The sequence below is a fragment of the Jaculus jaculus genome, chromosome 5 (genome assembly GCF_020740685.1).
Source record: "Jaculus jaculus isolate mJacJac1 chromosome 5, mJacJac1.mat.Y.cur, whole genome shotgun sequence".
NCBI lineage: Eukaryota > Metazoa > Chordata > Mammalia > Rodentia > Dipodidae > Jaculus > Jaculus jaculus.
The window spans coordinates 167,037,718-167,057,156 of NC_059106.1; the positions used below are offsets into that span (position 1 = coordinate 167,037,718).

General features: G+C 50.9%; 1 protein-coding gene across 1 annotated transcript in view; it reads left to right on the plus strand.

Moving 5' to 3' along the window:
- Pdxk (pyridoxal kinase) overlaps positions 1-19,439 on the plus strand; it is a 41,929-nt gene that overhangs the window by 14,604 nt on the left and 7,886 nt on the right. The window contains exons 2-10 of the mRNA XM_004654511.2: positions 2,907-2,961; positions 6,511-6,615; positions 7,687-7,770; positions 9,572-9,618; positions 11,081-11,166; positions 11,970-12,015; positions 13,526-13,637; positions 13,879-14,015; positions 17,327-17,393. Of these exons, the coding sequence (XP_004654568.1) occupies positions 2,907-2,961; positions 6,511-6,615; positions 7,687-7,770; positions 9,572-9,618; positions 11,081-11,166; positions 11,970-12,015; positions 13,526-13,637; positions 13,879-14,015; positions 17,327-17,393 (739 nt within the window). The remainder of the gene's footprint in view (positions 1-2,906; positions 2,962-6,510; positions 6,616-7,686; positions 7,771-9,571; positions 9,619-11,080; positions 11,167-11,969; positions 12,016-13,525; positions 13,638-13,878; positions 14,016-17,326; positions 17,394-19,439) is intronic.

Genomic DNA, 19,439 nt, shown 5'->3' on the forward strand with positions numbered 1-19,439 from the left:
ATTCCAGGAAAACTGAGGCTTCTCGGAAAGACTAGAGCGGAGCCACGAGCATGTGGAACATAGAACCGAGGAGCTCACATAAGGAGATTCAGAAGAGACGCACACAGCATCCACCCTGAGCCTCCCAGGGAAGAAAGTTAAGGGGCAAATGGTTGTGGCGTAATGAAGAACAGCAGAGGGAAGATATCAAAGCATGGTGTTGACCTTGGGGTGACTCAGAAGGCACCACAATGCTGAGGAGTGACAGAGGAGTGCTCAGCACTGAAATATATCTATCACACCTTCCAAGGTTCAGGGTCCATTGTGGGAGAGGTGGAAGAATCAATCTAAGAGCCAAAGGAAGGGTAGGACTCCTTACAATGTCCTCCTCCAGACACAAAATGGCCCAGATATCCATGACCCCGCAGTGCCTGACACTACCTACACAAGACCATCATAATAGGAGGAAAAAGATGATGACATCAAAATAAAAGAGAGACTGATTGAGGGAGGGGAGGGAGGAGATGATGGAGAATGGAGTTTCAAAGGAGAAAGTGGGGGGAGGGAGGGAATTACCATGAGTTATCATCTACAATTATGTAAATTGTCAATAAAAATACATTAAATTAAAAGAAAAGAAAATATCAAAGCAGAGACCAAAAAGATCAGATGAGAAATGAGTAGCAAAGAGCGTTATATCCATGGTTACCCCAAGTTTAGAGAAATTACACAGGTAGCAGACACAGAGTTTAGAAAAAGCATCCATGTGGTAGATATAGGGGAAATAAACACATGGTAGATTCCCAGACGAGAGGAAAATCCAGACCAAGAAACAGTGCATGGCTCTCTCCTACCTTCCCCCCCTCCTGCCTCCAGCTATGTTGGGGAGGGGCAGAGTGAGGAGAGGCAGAGAGGACTGGAAATAACAGGGCCAAGCCTTTATAGATGATTGAAAAAAAAACTTTTGTTGTTGTTGTTTTTTTGAGGTAGGGTTTCATTCTAGTACAGGCTGACCTGGAATTCACTATGTAGTCTGAGGGTAGCCTCGAACTCATGGTGATCCCTCCTACCTCTGCCTCCCAAATGCTGGAATTAAAGGCCTGTGCCACCATACCCGGCTTGAAAATGTATTTTTATGTAAAGGGAAGACCTCATTGGTTTGCAGATTTTAAAGGGCAGACTCCAGGGCCAGCTCACCTGCATAGTGAAGGCTAGTCTAGGTAGTTGGCTACACTGACAGAGTGAGAGAGAGACAGAGTTAGCACTCCAGGGCCTCAGCCACAGCAATCAAGCTCCAGGTGCTTGCGCCACCTCGTGGCCATGTGCGACCTCGTGTTTGCCTCACCTTTATGTGTCTGGCTAACGTGGGATCTGGAGAGCAGAACATGGGTCCCTAGGCTTCGCAGGCAAGCGCCTTAACCATTAAGCCATCTTAACTGTTCAGCCCTGTGGGTGAATCTTGATCAGACAGGACTTCCATTCTTGCCAAGGCAGAGTGCCATCAGTTTCCTCTTTGGTCTTCTGTCCCTGAGTAAAACTGCCTAAAAGAAGCTAGCTTCCTCTTGGGCCTCCTACATTGGGGTGATAGTGGTGGACACTACCTCGCCTGGCTTTTCACACGGGTGCTGGGGATCTCGAGCTCAGATCCTCATGCTTGTGCAAGAAGCACTTGACTGACTGAGCTGGCTTCCCAGCCTCCTTTTTAAAAACTTAGCTTTTAAAGCCAGAATTAAAACTCACACCTTTAATCCCAGAACTTGGGAGGCTGAGGTGGGAGGATCAATGTGTTCAAGTCCAGCCTGGGTTACAGAGTTCCAGGTCAACCTGGGCTAGAGTAAGACTCTGCCTTTAAAAAAAAAAAAAACATGGGCCGGGTGTGGTGGTGCATGCCATTAACCTCAGCACTGCTGCAAACCAATGCCAACCACATATTCATGTTCCACTTTAAAAAATTTTTTTAAATTTTTTTGGTTGTTCGAGGTAGAATCTCACTATGTAGTCTCAGGGTGGCCTCGAAGTCACAATGATCCTTCTACCTCTGCCTCCTGAGTGCTGGGATTAGATGCATGTGCCACCATGGCCGGCTTTAAATTTATTTATTTATTTTTATTATTTATTGATTTGAGAGAGAGAGAAAGAGAGAATAAGTGCCTCCCGGGCCTTCAGCCGCTGCAAACAAACTCCAGATGCCTGCGCCCACTTGTGCATCTGGCTTATGTGGGTCCTGGAGAATTGAACTGAGATCCTTTGGCTTTGCAGGCAAGCGCCTTAACCACTAAGCCATCTCTCTAGTCCTAAATTTATTTTTTATTGACAACTTACATAATTACAGAAAATAACCCATGGTAATTCCCTTCCTTCCCCCACTTGTTCCTTTGAAACTCTGCTTTCCATCATATCTCCTCCTCTCAATCAGTCTCTCTTTTATTTTGATGTCATCATCTTTTCCTCCTATTATGATGGTTTTGTGTAGGTAGTGTCAGGCACTGTGAGGTCATGGATATCCAGGCCATTTTGTGTCTGGGGGGAGCACATTGTAAGGAGTCCTACCCTTCCTTTGGCTCTTACATTCTTTCCGCCACCTCTTCTGTAATGGACCCTGAGCCTTGGAAGGTGTGATAGAGATATTGCAGTCCTGAGCACTCCTGTCACTTCTTCCCAGCACCATGGTGCCTTCTGAGTCATCCCAAGGTCACTGCCCTCTGAAGAGAAGCTCTTCTAACCAAAAGGGAGAGTAGCATTAATAGATCAGTAACTTTTGTTGGATTAGGCAGGACCTCCTGTCCCCTCAGCCAGTGCCTACGTGTCTGCACCACTCGGCCCATTTTCTTGTTCTCTCCTTGAGTTGGGGCTCGGGCTATCATTGGGACTCTTGCTGTGGGCTGCCCTGCTTCCCAGAATGTTCTCACACTTTCTTTGTCTTGCAGGTTTTGGGATTCGAGATCGACGCGGTGAACTCTGTCCAGTTTTCAAACCACACAGGTAAGACCTCGGGGCAGCGTTCAGGGTGGAACTGGGCACAGTGTGTGTGATGTGGCCCTGTGGGAGTGGGGTGCCACCCCCTGTGGCCAGGGGATGAAGCCTGGAAATGACACTCTGCAGGACCCGTGCCACACCCCGTGCAGAGGTGGGAGCTCACCTCATTCCCACGCCGTTGGCCTTGGAGTTTCGTGACCAAGAACAGGTGGGAGCCCCCCGCTGCCCCTCAGTTTCATTCTCTGAGTCCTGGGTGACCCTCGTAGCTGCTTTGGGGTGTGAGAACTAAGCAGGTGCATCAGATCAGGTGCTGGCTCAGGACACAGCCAAGTCCTCTTGCCGTCAGCCCAGACGTGCACATCCCCACCTACCAGGTCTGTGCCGTGGGGGGCGTGAGGAGACCTGAGTGTGGTCATGTGTAGGTGGTCCAGACTTAATAGCTGTGTCAGGGGACAGGGTACACATGCTCCTGTCTCAGCCTTGGGGACCTAGCGAACATCGCTTAGTGCTGAGGGCATTGTCTTAGGCAAGTGTTTTCACCACAGTCCTGATCTGTGGCCTAAGGACCCTTCTCTGTTCTTTGTGGCAGCGGGAGGACAAAGCCACTCATTTCTCTGAAGTGCCTCATAGCGCCTTTCCTGATGCCGTTATTTATTTATTTTAGGGTTTTCTTTTCTTTTCTTTTCTTTTTGTTTTTTGTTTTTTGTTTTTTCGAGGTAGGGTTTCACTCTAGCCCAGGCTGACCTGAAATTCACTATGAAGTCTCAGGGTGGCCTCGAACTCATGGTGATCCTCCTGCCTCTGCCTCCCAAGTGCTGGGATTAAAGGCGTGCGCCACCATGCCTGGCTTATTTTAGTTTTTCAAGGTAGGGTCTCACTTTAGTCCAGGCTGACCTGGAATTCACTATGTAGTCTCAGGGTGGCCTCAAACTCATGGCAATTCTCTTACCTCTGCCTCCTAAGTGCTGGGATTAAAGATGTGCACCACCACGCCTGGCTGGGTTTTTTTTGTTGTTGTTCATTTTTATTTATTTATTTGAGACTGGCAGAGAGAGAGAGAGAGAGAGCGCCAGGGCGTCCAGCCATTGCAAACAAACCCCAGACACGTGCGCCCCCTTATGCATCTGGCTAACATGGGTCCTGGAGAATTGAGCCTCAAACCGGGATCCTTAGGCTTCACAGGCAAGCGCTTAACCGCTAAGCCATCTCTCCAACCCTGTTTTTTTTTTTTTTCTTTAAGATTTTATTTATTTATTTATTTGAGAACAACAGACAGAGAAAGAGGCAGATAGAGAGAGAATGGGCATGCCAGGGCCTCCAGCCACTGCAAATGAACTCCAGACGCATGTGCTCCTTTGTGCATCTGGCTAACATGGGTCCTGGGGAATCAAGCCTCGAACCGGGGTCCTTAGGCTTCACAGGCAAGTGCTTAACCGCTAAGCCATCTCTCTAGCCCTGTTTTTTTTTTAATAATATTTTTTTTGAGGTAGGGTCTCCCTCTAGCCCAGGTTGATATGGAATTCATTATATAGTCTCAGACTAGCCTCAAACTCTCAGCGATCCTTCTGCCTTGAGTGTGGGATTAAAGGCTCAGATGGGTTTTCCGTGATTCTTGGGTGAGCTTTTTGGGAAGGGGTGTGATAGATTATGGATTGGTAGGGAAGTGTAGCTGGCCGCCTCAGATAGGAGTCACCACTGTCCTCTGGGTGTCCATGGTGGCTGCAGTGTGCCAGTAAACTACACGAAGTCCCTGGCTCTGGTTTTGACTGTTCTCTTTCTCTCTCATGTTTAAGTGGGTCCAAGTGGCGCGAGTGTTAGACGTGGGGTTGAATTTAGCTCTAAGAACTGCTGTGGGCTCCCCATTATTTGGTACCTGTAGACTGTGGTTCTAGGAATCGGTAGTGGAGGGTGTGGTATGCTTACTGAAAGCGTGGGCATAGCTTAGAGGGATTGTGTGAGTCAGGGTGTCCTGGGATCCCCAGGTGACAGGAAGCTGTCATTGGTGAGATTCTGTGGGCTGGTAGTTGGCATGGATGAGCTTCTCCCCAGTGAAGCTTAGGTGAGAAACTGTTCAGAGCTCCTGCATCTCGAGAGCGTACAGAGGCCTACAGTCCTAAACACTTCAAGCTAAAAGCCAGCGTAGGCCTGGGCCAGGCCTGTTGGCCATTCATGATTTTCTCTTTCTGGGATTTTGGCCTATGACATGTTTTGGGAGCAGGCAGGGACTGAATAACCACCTCCCCCTCCCCACCCCCGCCGCCTGTCCGAGGTGCCCAGGTGACAGTGACCTATCAGCTTGGCTTAGGTGACTGAAAATGTGGAAAAGTGACTGGGAAACCAGACTGGGATTCAGGGGTACCCTGAGCTACTCCTGCTGAATTAAAGAGAAGTCAGAGGCTATGAGCACTTGTCACTTGTCCCTGCCCACATCCCGTCTATGCAGGACACAGATCCTGCGGGAGTGTGCGGGGTACTGAGTACCTGATGTGCTGGATTGATTCCTGTTGGGTGAAAATTTCTCTCTCTCTCACTCTCTCTCTCCCCCCTTGTGAGGCAAAGGAGATTTATTGAGGAGGGTGAAAAAGCGTCAAAGTGTCAGGGCACACGTGCTTTAGGATTTTGGGACAGCATCCAAAGAAAAAAAAAAGGGGGAAAAATTATTCTTTTTGAGTGAGAACTCAGGAAAGCAGGCAGGCTTCACCTTGAGGAGCTGTGAATTTTTCTTGGGGAGTTGAACAAACATCTGGTCGCCTCAAACAGAGTACCAACAACAGACCAAAGGAAACAATGATCTGACCAAGTTCAGCTTGGAGAACCAATGAGTTTATTACAGTTACTTAGTAGAGCCTGGGAAAGTTGAGGAGCTGTGTCACTGAAGGAAATAACGCCCCCCCCAACCTCCGCCGCCCACAGTCACCAACTGCGAGGTCTCTAGTACACCGCCTTGTGTGCTGCCTCATGAACACCGCCCCCTCCCACGGGATAGAGCACAAGCAGGCCCAGCTTTGTGCTGAGTGCAAGAGGACAGGGCTGGAGCAATGGCTTAGCGGTTAAGGCATTTGCCTGGGAAGCCAAAGGACCTTGGTTTGATTCCCCAGGACCCACGTATGCCAGATGCACAAGGTGGTGCATGCGGCTGGAGTTCATTTGCAGTGGCTAGAGGCCCTGGTGTGCCCATTCTCTCTCTCCTCTCTCGCTCGCTCTCTCAAATAAATAAATAATAAAAAGAGGACACCACGTCATTCATTCCCAGAGGCATTGGACAGTCGTTCCCCAGGAATTAGCCATAGGAGGGTGGAGATCACTGATGAGTCCCGCACAGGGTCAGAGCGCGGGTGCTTCCATGGGAGGCTTTGACAGTCTTGGACAGGTGTTGGGGCACCAGTGAGGCACCGCACTCCACCATCTTGTCTAGATCTCGGGACAGCTCTTGGAAGAGCGACGCGCTGGGCCTCCTGAGGGAAGATAGGTGGATGTTAAGGAACACCAGGGAAGTGTGTGGTCTCCGCACCCGCGGCCCCTTGTGTCAGGGCCTGGCACAATCTCCCTCCGCAGGCTATGCCCACTGGAAAGGCCAAGTGCTGAACTCGCAGGAGCTCCATGAACTGTACGAGGGTCTGAAGCTGAACAGCGTGAATAAGTATGACTACGTGCTCACAGGTAAGCCATGGAGGATCGAGCGACACCGTCCACTTTCTTTTTTTTTAAATTTTATTTATTTAAAAATTTTTTTTGTTTATTTTTATTTATTTATTTGAGAGCAACAGAGAGAGATAGAGAGAAAGAGGCAGACAGCAACAGAGAGAATGGGCGCACTAGGGCTTCCAGCCACTGCAAACGAACTCCAGACGCGTGCGCCCCCTTGTGCATCGGGCTAACGTGGGCCCTGGGGAATTGAGCCTCGAACCGGGGTCCTTAGGCTTCACAGGCAAGCGCTTAAGCGCTAAGCCAACTCTCCAGCCCTATTTTATTTATTTATTTGAGAGCAACAGACAGAGAGAGAAAGAGGCAGAGAGAGAGAATGGGCGCTCCAGGGCCTCCAGCCACTGCAAATGAACTCCAGATGCATCCACCCCCTTATGCATCTGGCTAACATGGGTCCTGGAGAATTGAGCCTCAAACCAGGGTTCTTAGGCTTCACAGGCAAGTGCTTAACCGGTAAGCCATCTCTCCAGCCCCACCATCCACTTTCTGAGACAAGGCCTGGAGAATGGCTCAGCAGTGAAAGGCACTTGCTGGAATATACTGATAGCCCTGGTCTGATCCCCGCCCCTCATGCCAGGACCCATGTAAAAGCCAAAAGCATAAAGAGGTACGTGTGTTTGGAGTTAACTTGCAGCAGCGAGAGGCCCTGGCACGCCTATGTTCACTCACTCTATTTCTCTCAAGTAATAAATATAACATTTAAAATGCGGATATTGGCCAGGCGTGGTGGCACACGCCTTTAATCCCAGCACTCAGGAGGCAGAGGTAGGAGGATCACCATGAGTTCGAGGCCACCCTGAGACTACATAGTACATTCTAGGTCAGCCTGAGCTAGAGCGAGGCCCTACCTTGAAAAGCCAAAAAATAATAATAAATAAATAAATAGATAAAATAAAATGCGGATATTGGGATTCAAACTCAGGACTTTGTGCTTGTAATGCAAGTGTTTTACCACGTGACACATGACGTCAGCCCTGACATGCCCTGTTTCGAGAGGCTAATGTTGATTTTTTTTCCATCCCAAAGGTTACACAAGGGACAAGTCTTTCCTGGGCATGGTGGTGGACCTCGTACGGGACCTGAAGCAGCAGAACTCGAGGCTCGTGTACGGTGAGTGACGGGCTGTGCTGGGCTCCGCACCCCCCGCCTGTCACACGCTGAGGACGACCCATGCCGGCCCCTGTCTGTGGCCACCTACGTCCATCGTGGCCTCTCCTGACCAGTCACCTTTCCAAATGCTGCAGAAGGCTTAGAAGTTGCGGGGTGAACCCTGGGTTTCACATGGGGGTGTGAAAGGAACCGCAGGCATGCCCCACATTGACCAGACAGATTGGACTGGAGTCGACAGCCCGGGCAGGGCCATAGACAGCGAGCGGGTGATGGGCGGGAGGGAGGATCATGTCTCTGCCTGTCTGGCTAGCGCAGCCTGGCACCGTTGCTTCATGTGCCCCTGGGAGCAGCGCTACCATAGACGTTCGTCAGTGCTGGCTTCGCAGTTGTGCGCTGGCTGTTGGCACCTTGCTTTTATCTCTAACTGTTGTCCAAAGGGAATAATCTTAAAGTTAACCTGGGCAGACACTGTGAGGCCTCTCAGCCCAGCCAGGGTAGGGGCTGCTATGCCAACCTCGGTGACCTGAGATAGTGTTGGGTTCTTTTTTATTTGAGAGAGATACAGAGACAGGCAGAGAAAAAGAGGGAGAGAATGGTTGTGCCCGGGCCTCCATCTACTTTAAACGAACTCCAGATGCATGTGCCACCCTGTGCATCTGGCTTACATGGGTACTGGGGAATCGAACATGGGTCCTTAGGCTTAACAGGCAGATGCCTTAACTGCTAAGCCACCTCTCCAGCCCCAGTGTTGGATTCTTGAGACACAAGTATGACTGGTCACAAATTGCATAGGAATTAACCAGTCTTGCACAAAGAAATGGAAGGTGCCAGAAACAAGATAGAGGAACATGGGAGGCCATGACTGTCTTCACCCATTGTTGTTCCTTAATGTATACATGATATTAAAAAAAAGAAAAAAAAAGCTGGGTGTGGTGGCACACGCCTTTAATCCCAGCACTCGGGAGGCAGAGGTGGTAGGTGGATTGCCGAGAGCTAAGGGCCATCCTCAGACTACGTAATGAATTCCAGGTCAACCTGAGGTAGAGTGAGACCCTGCCAGAGATGGCTTAGCAGTTAAGGTGCTTGCTTGCAAAGCCTAAAGACCCAGGTTTGATTCCCCATTACCCACATAAGCCAGATGCACAATGTTGCATATGCATCTGGAGTTTGTTTGTGGTGGCTAGAGGCCCTTGTGTGCTCATTCTCTCTCGTGCTCTCTCAAATAAAATAAAATCTCGAGATACTGTTTCATGCCACCTAAGTAGCGGCAATTTTACTATTTGGGGGGGGGTTGGTTCAAGGTAGGGTCTTGTTCTAGCCCATTATGTAGTTCCAGGCTGTCCTCAAACTCACAGCAATCCTCCTGCCTCTGATTAAATGTGTATGCCACCAAACCCAGTGATAGTTGTGATTTTTTTTTCCCCCGTAGGTGTTCCGAGGTAGGGTCTTGATCTGGCTCAGGCTGACCTAGAATTCACTATGTGGTCTCAGGGTGACCTCGAACTCACAGCAATCCTCCTACCTCTGTCTCCCAAGTGCGGGGATTAAAGGCGTGCACCTCCATGCCCAGCAATAGTTGTGGCTTTCACAAAGCAAAGCTGGGGGCTGGAGAGATGGCTCAACAGTTAAAGGGCACAGTGGCGCATGCCTGTGTGGGGGAGGCTGACACAGGACTGAGCTCTAAGCCAGGCTGGACTACACAGTGAGACCCTGTCTCATTAAAACAACCAAACACAGCATGAGGGGTGTGTCACTCAGTCATCCACAGCTGTAGCTGACTAGGTGCTGTGTGTCCCCACAGTGTGTGATCCCGTGATGGGGGACAAGTGGAATGGCGAAGGCTCCATGGTGAGTGCTCTCATGCTACGGTTAAACGTGTGCTACGTGGGGCTGCTTCCGTGGCACCAAGCGAGAGGCCAAGACCCCCGCTTTCTTGGAAGCAGCACTGGGTTGGTCTGGTAGGTGACCATGTATCAACACGGTCTCTGCCTCCGGAGTGCTGGGATTAAAGGCATGCGCCGCCACGCCCGGCTTACTGTCTTCGTTTTGATCAGGTAGCTTTTTCCTTTATGCCCGAGATCATGAGTTTGGTCCAGACCAGTAGAAAATACGTACTTCGGGTTTCTTTGTAGGTTAAAAAGGAGTGTGGGTCCCAAATCAGTTTTCTGCTTTGAGTGCTAAGGGATCAAGTCCAGGGTCCCTCACATGCCAGTCAAACTGTGCCACAAAGATAGGCCCCAGCCCTCAAACTTTGGTGTGGTCAGACTTTGTAGTTCAGGGAGTGGACTGAGCCAGTGGCTCTATCCTTAGATCCTCCCCAGCTTGGGGACAGGAGCACAGGATTGCAGGAGCTCTGCACACCAAATATATGGCTGTATCTGTCACCCCTCCTCTAAGGGGGCCCCTGAACAACTGAAAGAGGAGGGTGGGAACCTTGGGCCACTCACTAATGCTGAAGCAAGCAAAATTAGATCCTCACCGTGGACTTGGGCATTGGGGTTTTTGTTTTGTTTTGTTTTTAACAAAATCTGAGCCAGGTGTGATAGTACACACCAGTATCCATCTACTTGGGCAGCTGAGACAGGAGAATTGAAAGTTTGAGGCCAGCTTGGGTAATTTAGTGAGACCCCTGGGTCAAAATAAAATAAAAAAGGACAATGGGGCGTAGCTCAGTGACAGAGCATACGTGCATAAGGTCCTGGGTTCTAGTCTTGGTACTGCCAAAACAAAAAACAAGAACAAAAAACACCAAAACCAGCTATTCTGAGCCAGGCCTGGTGGCTCAGTCCTGTAAATCCTTGCACTTGGGAGGCTGCAAGTTCTGGGCCAACTTGGCCTACAGAGCGAGGTAATCAGCTGTTCTGTTGACTTGCTCGTTGGCAAGCCAGCCGCCAGTGCGTTTGGCTCACAGCCACGCCTCATGCAGAGACAAGACGACCAGGATCCTGCAGTCAGGTGGGCCTCAGGCCAGTTCTGTGTATCCTCAGGGCGACAGGTTCCCCGGACTCATCCAGTGGGCTTCCTGCTTGTGTCTACCTCCCTCTCTTGCTACCCTCCCTTCCTGCCCTCGTCCCCTCCCTCGTCCCCTCCCTCGTCCCCTCTCTCCCCCCAGCCGTGTGGCTCCATCAAGCGGCTGGGGCGGCTCCGGGAGGCCCTTCTCTGTCCCTGTCGTCCTCCCTCCCTCCCCACCGGCCCTTTGGGGGGCCTCAGCTACTGCTCCCCACAGCGGCAGCTTGCCAGCAGGGCTTGGGCTTTGGGGGCGTGCCCACCTTCATCCGATGAGCCTCCTTCCCCGTCTCCTGCTCCCCAGTACGTTCCCGAGGACCTCCTTCCCGTGTACAAGGAGAAAGTGGTGCCTGTGGCAGACATCATCACTCCCAACCAGTTTGAGGCCGAGTAAGTAACGAGACAGCCAGAGGGGCCAGATGCCTGTGCCCAGGGAGCACCCCCAAAGAACCTGACGTGTCCTCAGACATCCCCAACCCCTATCTCCCCAAGTGGCTCTCAGAAATCCGGACCTGCACCGCTCTGGACCTCAGACTCCCCTTATCCCTAAGTCAGGGTTTTCCACCCGCATGGCTGAGTCAGTTCCCAGTCCTGCCTCTAGAGGGCAGCAGCAGCAGGTGCTATTTGCTTCCAGTTCCCTTTCTTGAGCCCGCAGGCCCTGTGGTATTTCCATTAGAACTGGAGGGTGTGTGCTGGCCTTCTGAGGGCTCACGCGTCAGGCAGCACCCCCAGCTGGAGTTTCAGTGACAATGCAGGCAGGCCAAAGATCTCCCTGGGGTTTCTTCCGTGCATGTGGCCTCGGCTGTGGTGTTTGGACTTTTGACTAAAGAACCAGGTGCCAAGGATCCTGTCAGTTACTCAGCTTCAGATCGCACTGCCCACGGCATCTTGGATGCACCGGTCCTTGGCCCCGAGCCACTGGCAAGCCACGGCCCGGTGACGACTTGTTCTCTGCAGCCCTCAGAATTAAGTGGACATTGATTCTCCTGTGTCCTCTGTGTGAATCACTAGGTCGTGGGCAACTGGCCCTCACTGCTGTCAGATGCAAACACTCACCAGTTTAGAACCTCACCATGTTTCAGGGGTCCCTGGGCCTTAGGGCCAGCGAGCGCCGGGGTGGGAATGTGGGGCGGGTACCAGGATCGCTGTGATTGATGGACTGTGTGCCCTGTGCCCTCCTCCTCACCTTCCAGGTTGCTGAGTGGCAGAAAGATCCACAGCCAGGAAGAAGCTCTTGCAGTAAGGAGACCTTCAAGGGCCACGCTGCCCATGGGGGGGGGGACAGTCATCCTCGGTCGTGGGAGATGAGCTCCTCAGAGGAACTGGGCTCTGTCTGACCTCAGGTGTGGCGAGCGTCCCGCCGGCCGCCACCTTTGTCATGTTACTCAGTTGGCCATGTGGCAGCATCTAGGCTGGCGCTGATCTACACGGCTCATAGCAGCCAGTCACCATGTATGGCCTGGCATTGCTATGCCAGTGTCGCAAGTATTTGTTCTCACGGTTCTTGGTTCTAAAAGGCCCAAGTCCTGAGCTGGAGAGACGGCTTAGCGGTTAAGGCATTTGCCTGCAAAGCCTAAGGACCCAGGTTCGATTCCCCAGGACCCATGTAGGCCAGCTGCACAAGGTGGCGCATGTGTCTGGAGTTCATTTGCAGTGGTTGGCTAGAGGCCCTGGCGCGCCCATTTTCTCTCTTTCTCTCTGTTTTAAATAAATACATTAATACATAAATAGAAAATTTTTAAAAAGGCCTAAGTCCAGGAGTATACAGGAGATAGAGGTTCCTTCTGAGGCCCTAGGGAGGGTCTTCCCACTGTCCTCACCTCTGCTCTCATCACCTGGCCTCTCCACAGGTGAATTTGTACAAGGACAGCAGTCATGTCCTTGTATAACACTGGGGACACCGCCCACACCACTGTGGCCTCAGCTTCTTTCTGATCCAGATCACATTCTGAGGAGTTGGGGGTCGGGGGTGCGGATCTCTAGCTATGCTCAATCGGTGGCCACACAGATGTCCCCAGACTTGCTGACCTGAGGGGCTGTAGTACAGACAGGAGTGCCCCTGAGGGATGTCTGCTTCAAATTTCTATGAACTTGGCCAACTAGCCTGTTAAGCCCCAGGGGTAGGGAATGCCTTGCTCTGGCCCCAGGATAGCAGAACATACGTTACGTGCGGTGCAGGGCAGCACAGAGCCCCAGCTTCCTCACTCTTCCAGACTCAGAGACCCCAGCAAAAGGCGTGCTTATCATGCAAGTGTCCTGAGTGGGCACGAAGTGTTCCAGGTCCTCAGCCTCTCACCCTGGTCTCTTGGGGACTCTGTCTAGCATATTGGTTGTGCCTGGCTAGGTTTGTATTGCTGGCAAAAAAATCACCCAACTTAAGAGCAGTCTGTGGGGGAAAAGGTTTATTTTGGCTTAAAGACTTGAGCTCCATGATGGCAGGGGAAAACGATGGCATGAGCACAGGGTGGATGTCACCTCCTGGCCAACATCAGGTGGACCTCAGGAACAGGAGAGTGTGCCCAACACTGGCAAGAGGAAGCTGGCTATAACACCCATAACCCCGCCTCCAACAACACGCGGCCTCTAGGAGGCGTTAATTGCCAGTTGCCATCGGCTGAGGAACCTAGCATTCAGAACACCTGTGTTTATGGGGGACACCTGAATCAAAGCACCACAGAGCCCGACCATCAGGACACTCTGTGATAACAGCATGGCCATCGGGCTAATGTGCTCTCTGTGTTGCCCGCAGGTAATGGACATACTGCACAGCATGGGTCCTGACACGGTGGTCATCACCAGCTCTGACCTGCCCTCCCCACGGGGCAGTGATTACCTGATTGCGCTGGGCAGCCAGAGAATGAGTGAGTGCCCACCCCACCTGCCCGCACATGGTCTCGGGGCCCATTTTTCTATACAGCTCGTGACCTTTAGTCACTGGAGAAATTTTGGATTAAAGGTCACACTGTGCTCTGCATGCACACTCCAAGGATAGGCATCTCTGACCCTTTTATACCTGCGAGGAGGCAAGTTGGGCTGGCCAGTTCCTGCTGCAGGGGTGCCCCTTAAAGCCAGCTCGTGACACAGCTTCTCTGCCCCCTCAAGGGAGGCCTGATGGTTCCACGGTGACTGAACGCATCCGGATGGAGATGCGCAAGGTGGACGCTGTCTTCGTGGGCACCGGGGACCTCTTCGCCGCCATGCTCCTGGCGTGGACACACAAGCACCCGGACAACCTCAAGGTCAGCTGTGCACGCCGCTCCCCTTCTGTACTTGGTGGCAAGCTGGTGACCTTGGTCCCAGTAGCAAGGAGGAGGCTCGCGGGCTTGCGGCGGAGGCTGCGTCTGTGCGCTGCCAGGGGGCGAGCGCAGGAGGCTCAGCCGGCCGTGAGCTCAGCAACCCCGCCCTGCCGGTCTGGCTGCTGTCTGTCCCCTCCTTGGGGAAACAGGGACACCAGAAGCCTGCAGCGGCTGGGATGAGAGCGGATAAAGTCCACAAGGCTTTGATATAGCTCAGTGGTACGACACTTGCCTTACCGCATGAGGCCCTGGGCCTGATCCACAGCACTGGCAAAAATAGGAAAGGTTAGTGGATACATAGGCTGGTTGGCACTCACCCTCCAGGTGCCTTCTTTGTGACCACGAGGCCCCCTGGGCACTGAAGGAGTCTTTCTATAGGGGTTGCCCCTATGGTCTGTCTCACCTGCTTCCCGCACTTGGGTAGAAATAAAGCACCATTCCTTTTGCTCAAGTGCTCCTCAGCATAGTGGACCAGGCTGGGAAGTTAACCATATATCTCAATGGGAGTGGAATTTTCATACAGCTCCATCATTTGTTTTTGTTCTTTAATTAAAAAAAAATTATTTATTTATTTGAGAGACAGAGAGAGAGTAGGAATTTCAGGGCCTCCGGCCAGTGCAGACAAACTGCAGATGCATGCGCCACCTTATGCATCCAGCTCATGTGGGTCCTGGGGAATCAAACCAAGGTCCTTTGGCTTTTCAGGCAAACACTTTAACTGCTAAGCCATCTCTCCAGCTGCATCTCTGTGTGTGTGTGTGGGGGGGGGGGTAAGGTTTCACTCTAGCCCAGGCTGACCTGGAATCCACTATGTAATCTCAGGGTGGCCCACATTTTTCTTCTGCCCTGAGTGCAAAAAAAGTTGCACTGTAGCCAGGTGTGGTGGCACACACCTTTAATCCCAGCACTCGGGAGGCAGAGGTAGGAGGATCGCCGTGAGTTCCAGGCCAGCCTGAGACTACATAGTGAATTCCAGGTCAGCCTGGGCTAGAGTGGGACCCTACCTCAAAAAACTAAACCACAAAGGGGAAAGTGTCAGGGGGGAGGGAGGGAATTACCATGGGATTTTTTTTTATAATCATGGAAAACATTAATAAAAATTAAAAAAAAAAAAACTAAACCAAACAAACAAAAGCGTTGCATTGTGATCGGTTATCAGATGATGGCTTCTGTCTGATGTCTGTCAGCTGACAGCCAGCATGTCTCTTGTGTCTGCTGAAAGGAGACTTGGAAGGGCTTAGAGGTGTGGCTCATTGGCAGAGCACTTGGCTAACATGCCCAGTGCCCAACAGTGCAAAACACAAAAACAAAACAGAAAGTGGAATCGGAGCCTCTCTGCAGACTCTGTCACCTCTAGGCTCAGCCTCCTATGACCTTGGAGTCCCTTGCCTGTGCGCCCTGTGGGACTCGGGTGGGTGGACAGACAGGCGGACTCAAACCCCAGCACGACTAGAAGAGTGTTCTCTGGCATCTCTGGGGCTGTCCTTAGCCTGGAGGGGGTAGTCCTTCACCACCTCGCCCCTTGCTTCCCTCTGGCAGAGGACCGAGCTCGACCTGTCCTTTGTAACTGACCTCAGCAGGGTCTTCTTGCAGAGCAGAGCAGCAGAAACGCACCAGCTGGTATCCAAGCCTACAAATCCTGGCTCACCCAGCTCACAGTCATAGCGTCAGGAAGTGAGTTCCGCTCCCTGCCTCAGCACCTGCTGACGTCTCTCTTCCTCCTCCCCCCCTTCGCCTTTGACCTTGAGTGTCAGTAAGTAACAATGTTGGCTGAGGTTTGGGCAGGGACTTTTCCCCCTATCGAGTGTATAGCTAATTAATCCCAGGAAATGTTATTAAGCACCTGCTGTGTGCCAGGTGTGTGCAATATTGACAGAAGTCCTGAAACACCAAGTCTTCCCTTAGGTATCTCTGCTCCAAAGGGAAGTTAATAATTTTTATTTTATTTTTATTTTTTTATTAACAGCTTCCATGATTATAAAAAATACCCCATGGTAATACCCTCCCTCCCCGCACTTTCCCCTTTGAAACTCCATTCTCCATCATACCCCCTCCCCATCTCAATCAGTCTCTCTTTTACTTTTGATGTCATGATCTTTTCCTCCTCTTATGATGGTCTTGTATAGGTAGTGTCAGGCACTGTGAGGTCATGGATATCCAGGCCATTTTCTGTCTGGAGGGAGCACATTGTATGGAGTCCTGCTCTTCGAAGTTATTAATTAAAAAAATATTTATTTATTTGACAGAGAAAGAGGGAGTGAGAGAATGGGCAGGCCAGGGCCTCTAGCCGCTGCAAACGAACTCCAGATGTATGTGCCCCCTTGTGCATCTGGCTAACATGGGTCCTTTGGCTTTGCAGGCAAATGCCTTAACCATTAAGCCATCCCTCCAGCCCATTTTTATTTTTTGTTTTTTTGAGGTAGGGTCTCATTCTAGTCCAGGCTAACCTGGACCTCACTATGTACTTCCAGGCTGGCCTTGAACTCTCAGCAATCCTTCTACCTCTGCCCCTGAGTGCATGTACCACCATGCTGGGTGGAAGTGGTTTTTTTGTTGTTTGTTTGTTTTGTTTTGTTTTTCAAGGTTTCACTGTAGCTCAGGCTGACCTGGAATTCACTCTGTAGTCTCCAGGTGGCCTTGAACTCATGGCGTTCCTCCTACCTCTACCTTCTGAGTGCTGGGATTAAAGACATGTGTCACCATGCCTGGCTTTAGAAGTGGCTAATTTAATATGCAGCGTGGTTCTCCCTCCATCGCTATAACAAAACACCAAAGATGATGAATTCATGAGGAGGAAAGGCTCCTCTTCGCTCTCTGTTTCAGTCCATGGTGGGTTGACATCGTTGCTTTGGACAACCTGGAAAGCCCCTCTTGGTGACCAGTAAACAGAGAGGGAGGCTAGGAAGACGGCAGTATCCCTCTGCTGCCTTTGAGGACTTGTCCTCAGTGACCTAAGGACCTTGTACCTGACCCCACCTACTGAAGGTCTCTCCACCTCTCAGTAGCAACCCACACTTGGGGCCTCTAACATGGGCCTTGGGGGGACACTGAAGTCCCATGCTAAAGCAGGAATCTTTGTGGTAGGCTGTCTTGCTGTCAGTCCCATGGGGGCCCAGTCATATCCCAGTGGGAGTGTGGGTGATGGTGGAGTCGGCTTCCTGGCGATGTGGGCAGCCAGTGCTGCCAGAACCGTCTCAAGGCAGTGATGCTCAGTCTGGGTAAGCTGGGGTACAGTGTCGCTGTCCTCCCTGCAGGTGGCCTGTGAGAAGACTGTGTCAGCCATGCACCATGTGTTACAGAGGACCATCCAGTTTGCAAAAGGTACCTGCCCTTCCACCCTGCAGAATGGGCCCAGCCTGGGGGCAGGGCAGGCGGGCGGAGATGGGTTATTTTGGCTTGCAGTCTCGAGGGGACATTGCATGATGGCAGGGAAAGGAAGGAGAACAGAGGCCAAGCTCTGAGGTGAGCCTAGGCAGGGGTCAGCTAAACCTATGCCAGCCACACACCCCCTCCAGCAAGGCTTCACCTCCCCAACTGCCACTGCCTGGGGTCCAAGCATTAAATTAAATTAAATTTTAAACTAAACACGAGGTGGGCAGGAGAGATGGCTTAGCGGTTAAGGCGCATGCCTGTGAAGCCTAAGGACCCAGGTTCAATTCTCCAGGGCCCACATAAGCCAGATGCACATGGTGGCACATGCATCTGGAGTTTGTTTGAAGTGGCTGGAGGCCCTGGTGTGCTCATTCTCCCTCTCTCTGTCTCTTTCTCTCTCTCTCTGTATCTAATAAATAAATAAAATAAAATCTTTTAAAAAATACACATGAGGTTATGGGGAACATCTCATTTAAAACACATTCTCAGCCAAGCGTGATGGTGCACACCTTTAATCCCAGCACTCGGTAGGCAGAGGTAGGAGGATCACCGTGAGTTTGAGACTACATAGTACATTCCAGGCCAGCCTGGGCTAGAGCAAGACCCTACCTCAAAAAACAAACAAACAAACAAAAAGCCACATTCTTCCCTCAGCCCCCATAGACTCATGATGATTTCATGATGTAAAATGCACTCAGTCCAACTTTAAAATATTTTATTTATTTATTTGAAAGAGGCAGATAGAGAGAGAAAACAAGAGAGAGAACAAGGGCTGGAGAGATGGCTTAGCAGTTAAGCGCTTGCCTGTGAAGCCTAAGGACCCCGGTTCAAGGCTCGGTTCCCCAGGTCCCACGTTAGCCAGATGCACAAGGGGGCACACGCGTCTGGAGTTCGTTTGCAGAGGCTGGAAGCCCTGGCGCGCCCATCCTCTCTCTCTCCCTCTATCTGTCCTTCTCTCTGTGTCTGTCGCTCTCAAATAAATAAATAAAAAATTTAAAAAAAAAAAAAAAAAGAGAGAGAGAACAAGAGAGAGATTGGGTGCTTGAGGGCCTCCTGCCACTGCAGACAAACTCCAGACACATGTGCTACCTTTGTGTTTGGCTTCCATGGGTACTGAACCAGGTTTGTTAAGCTTTGCAGACAAGTGCCTTAACCGCTGAAGCCACCTCTCCAGCGCTCAGTCCAGCTTTAAAAGCCTCTGTATTCTGGGGCTGGAAAAGTTGCTCAGTAGTTAAAGGCACTTGCTTGCAAAGGTTTATGGCATGGGTTCACTTCCCCTGTACCCACATGAAGCCAGATGCATCTGGAGTTTGTTTGTGGTGGCAGGAAGCCCTGGCATGCTCATTCACACACACACACACACCCCCGCTTCTTTGTTTCTATCTCTGTCTCTCATATATATATATATATATATATATATATATATATATATATATATAAATAAAATTTGGGGGGCGTGTCAAGGTAGGGTCTCAATTGAGCCCAGGCTGACCTGGCATTCACTATGCAGTCTCATATTGGCCTCAAACTGCTGGAAATTCTCCTGTCTCTGCCTCTGAGGTGTTGGGATTAAAGGCGTGTGCCACCATGCCCAGCTAAATAAATTTCTATTTTGTTTTTCGAGGTGGGGTCTCATTCTAGCCTAGGCTGACCTGGAATTCACTGTGTAGTCTCAGGGTGGCCTCAAACTCAAATGCTGGAATTAAAGGTGTGTACTACCACACCTGCCTTTTTAATCTTTTTTTTTTTAATTTATTTATTTATTTGAGAGCGACAGACACAGAGAGAAAGACAGATAGAGGAAGAGAGAGAATGGGCGAGCCAGGGCTTCCAGCCTCTGCAAATGAACTCCAGACGCGTGCGCCCCCTTGTGCATCTGGCTAACGTGGGACCTGGGGAACCGAGCCTTGAACCGGGGTCCTTAGGCTTCACAGGCAAGCGCTTAACCACTAAGCCATCTCTCCAGCCGTTTAATCTTTTTTATTTTTATTAACA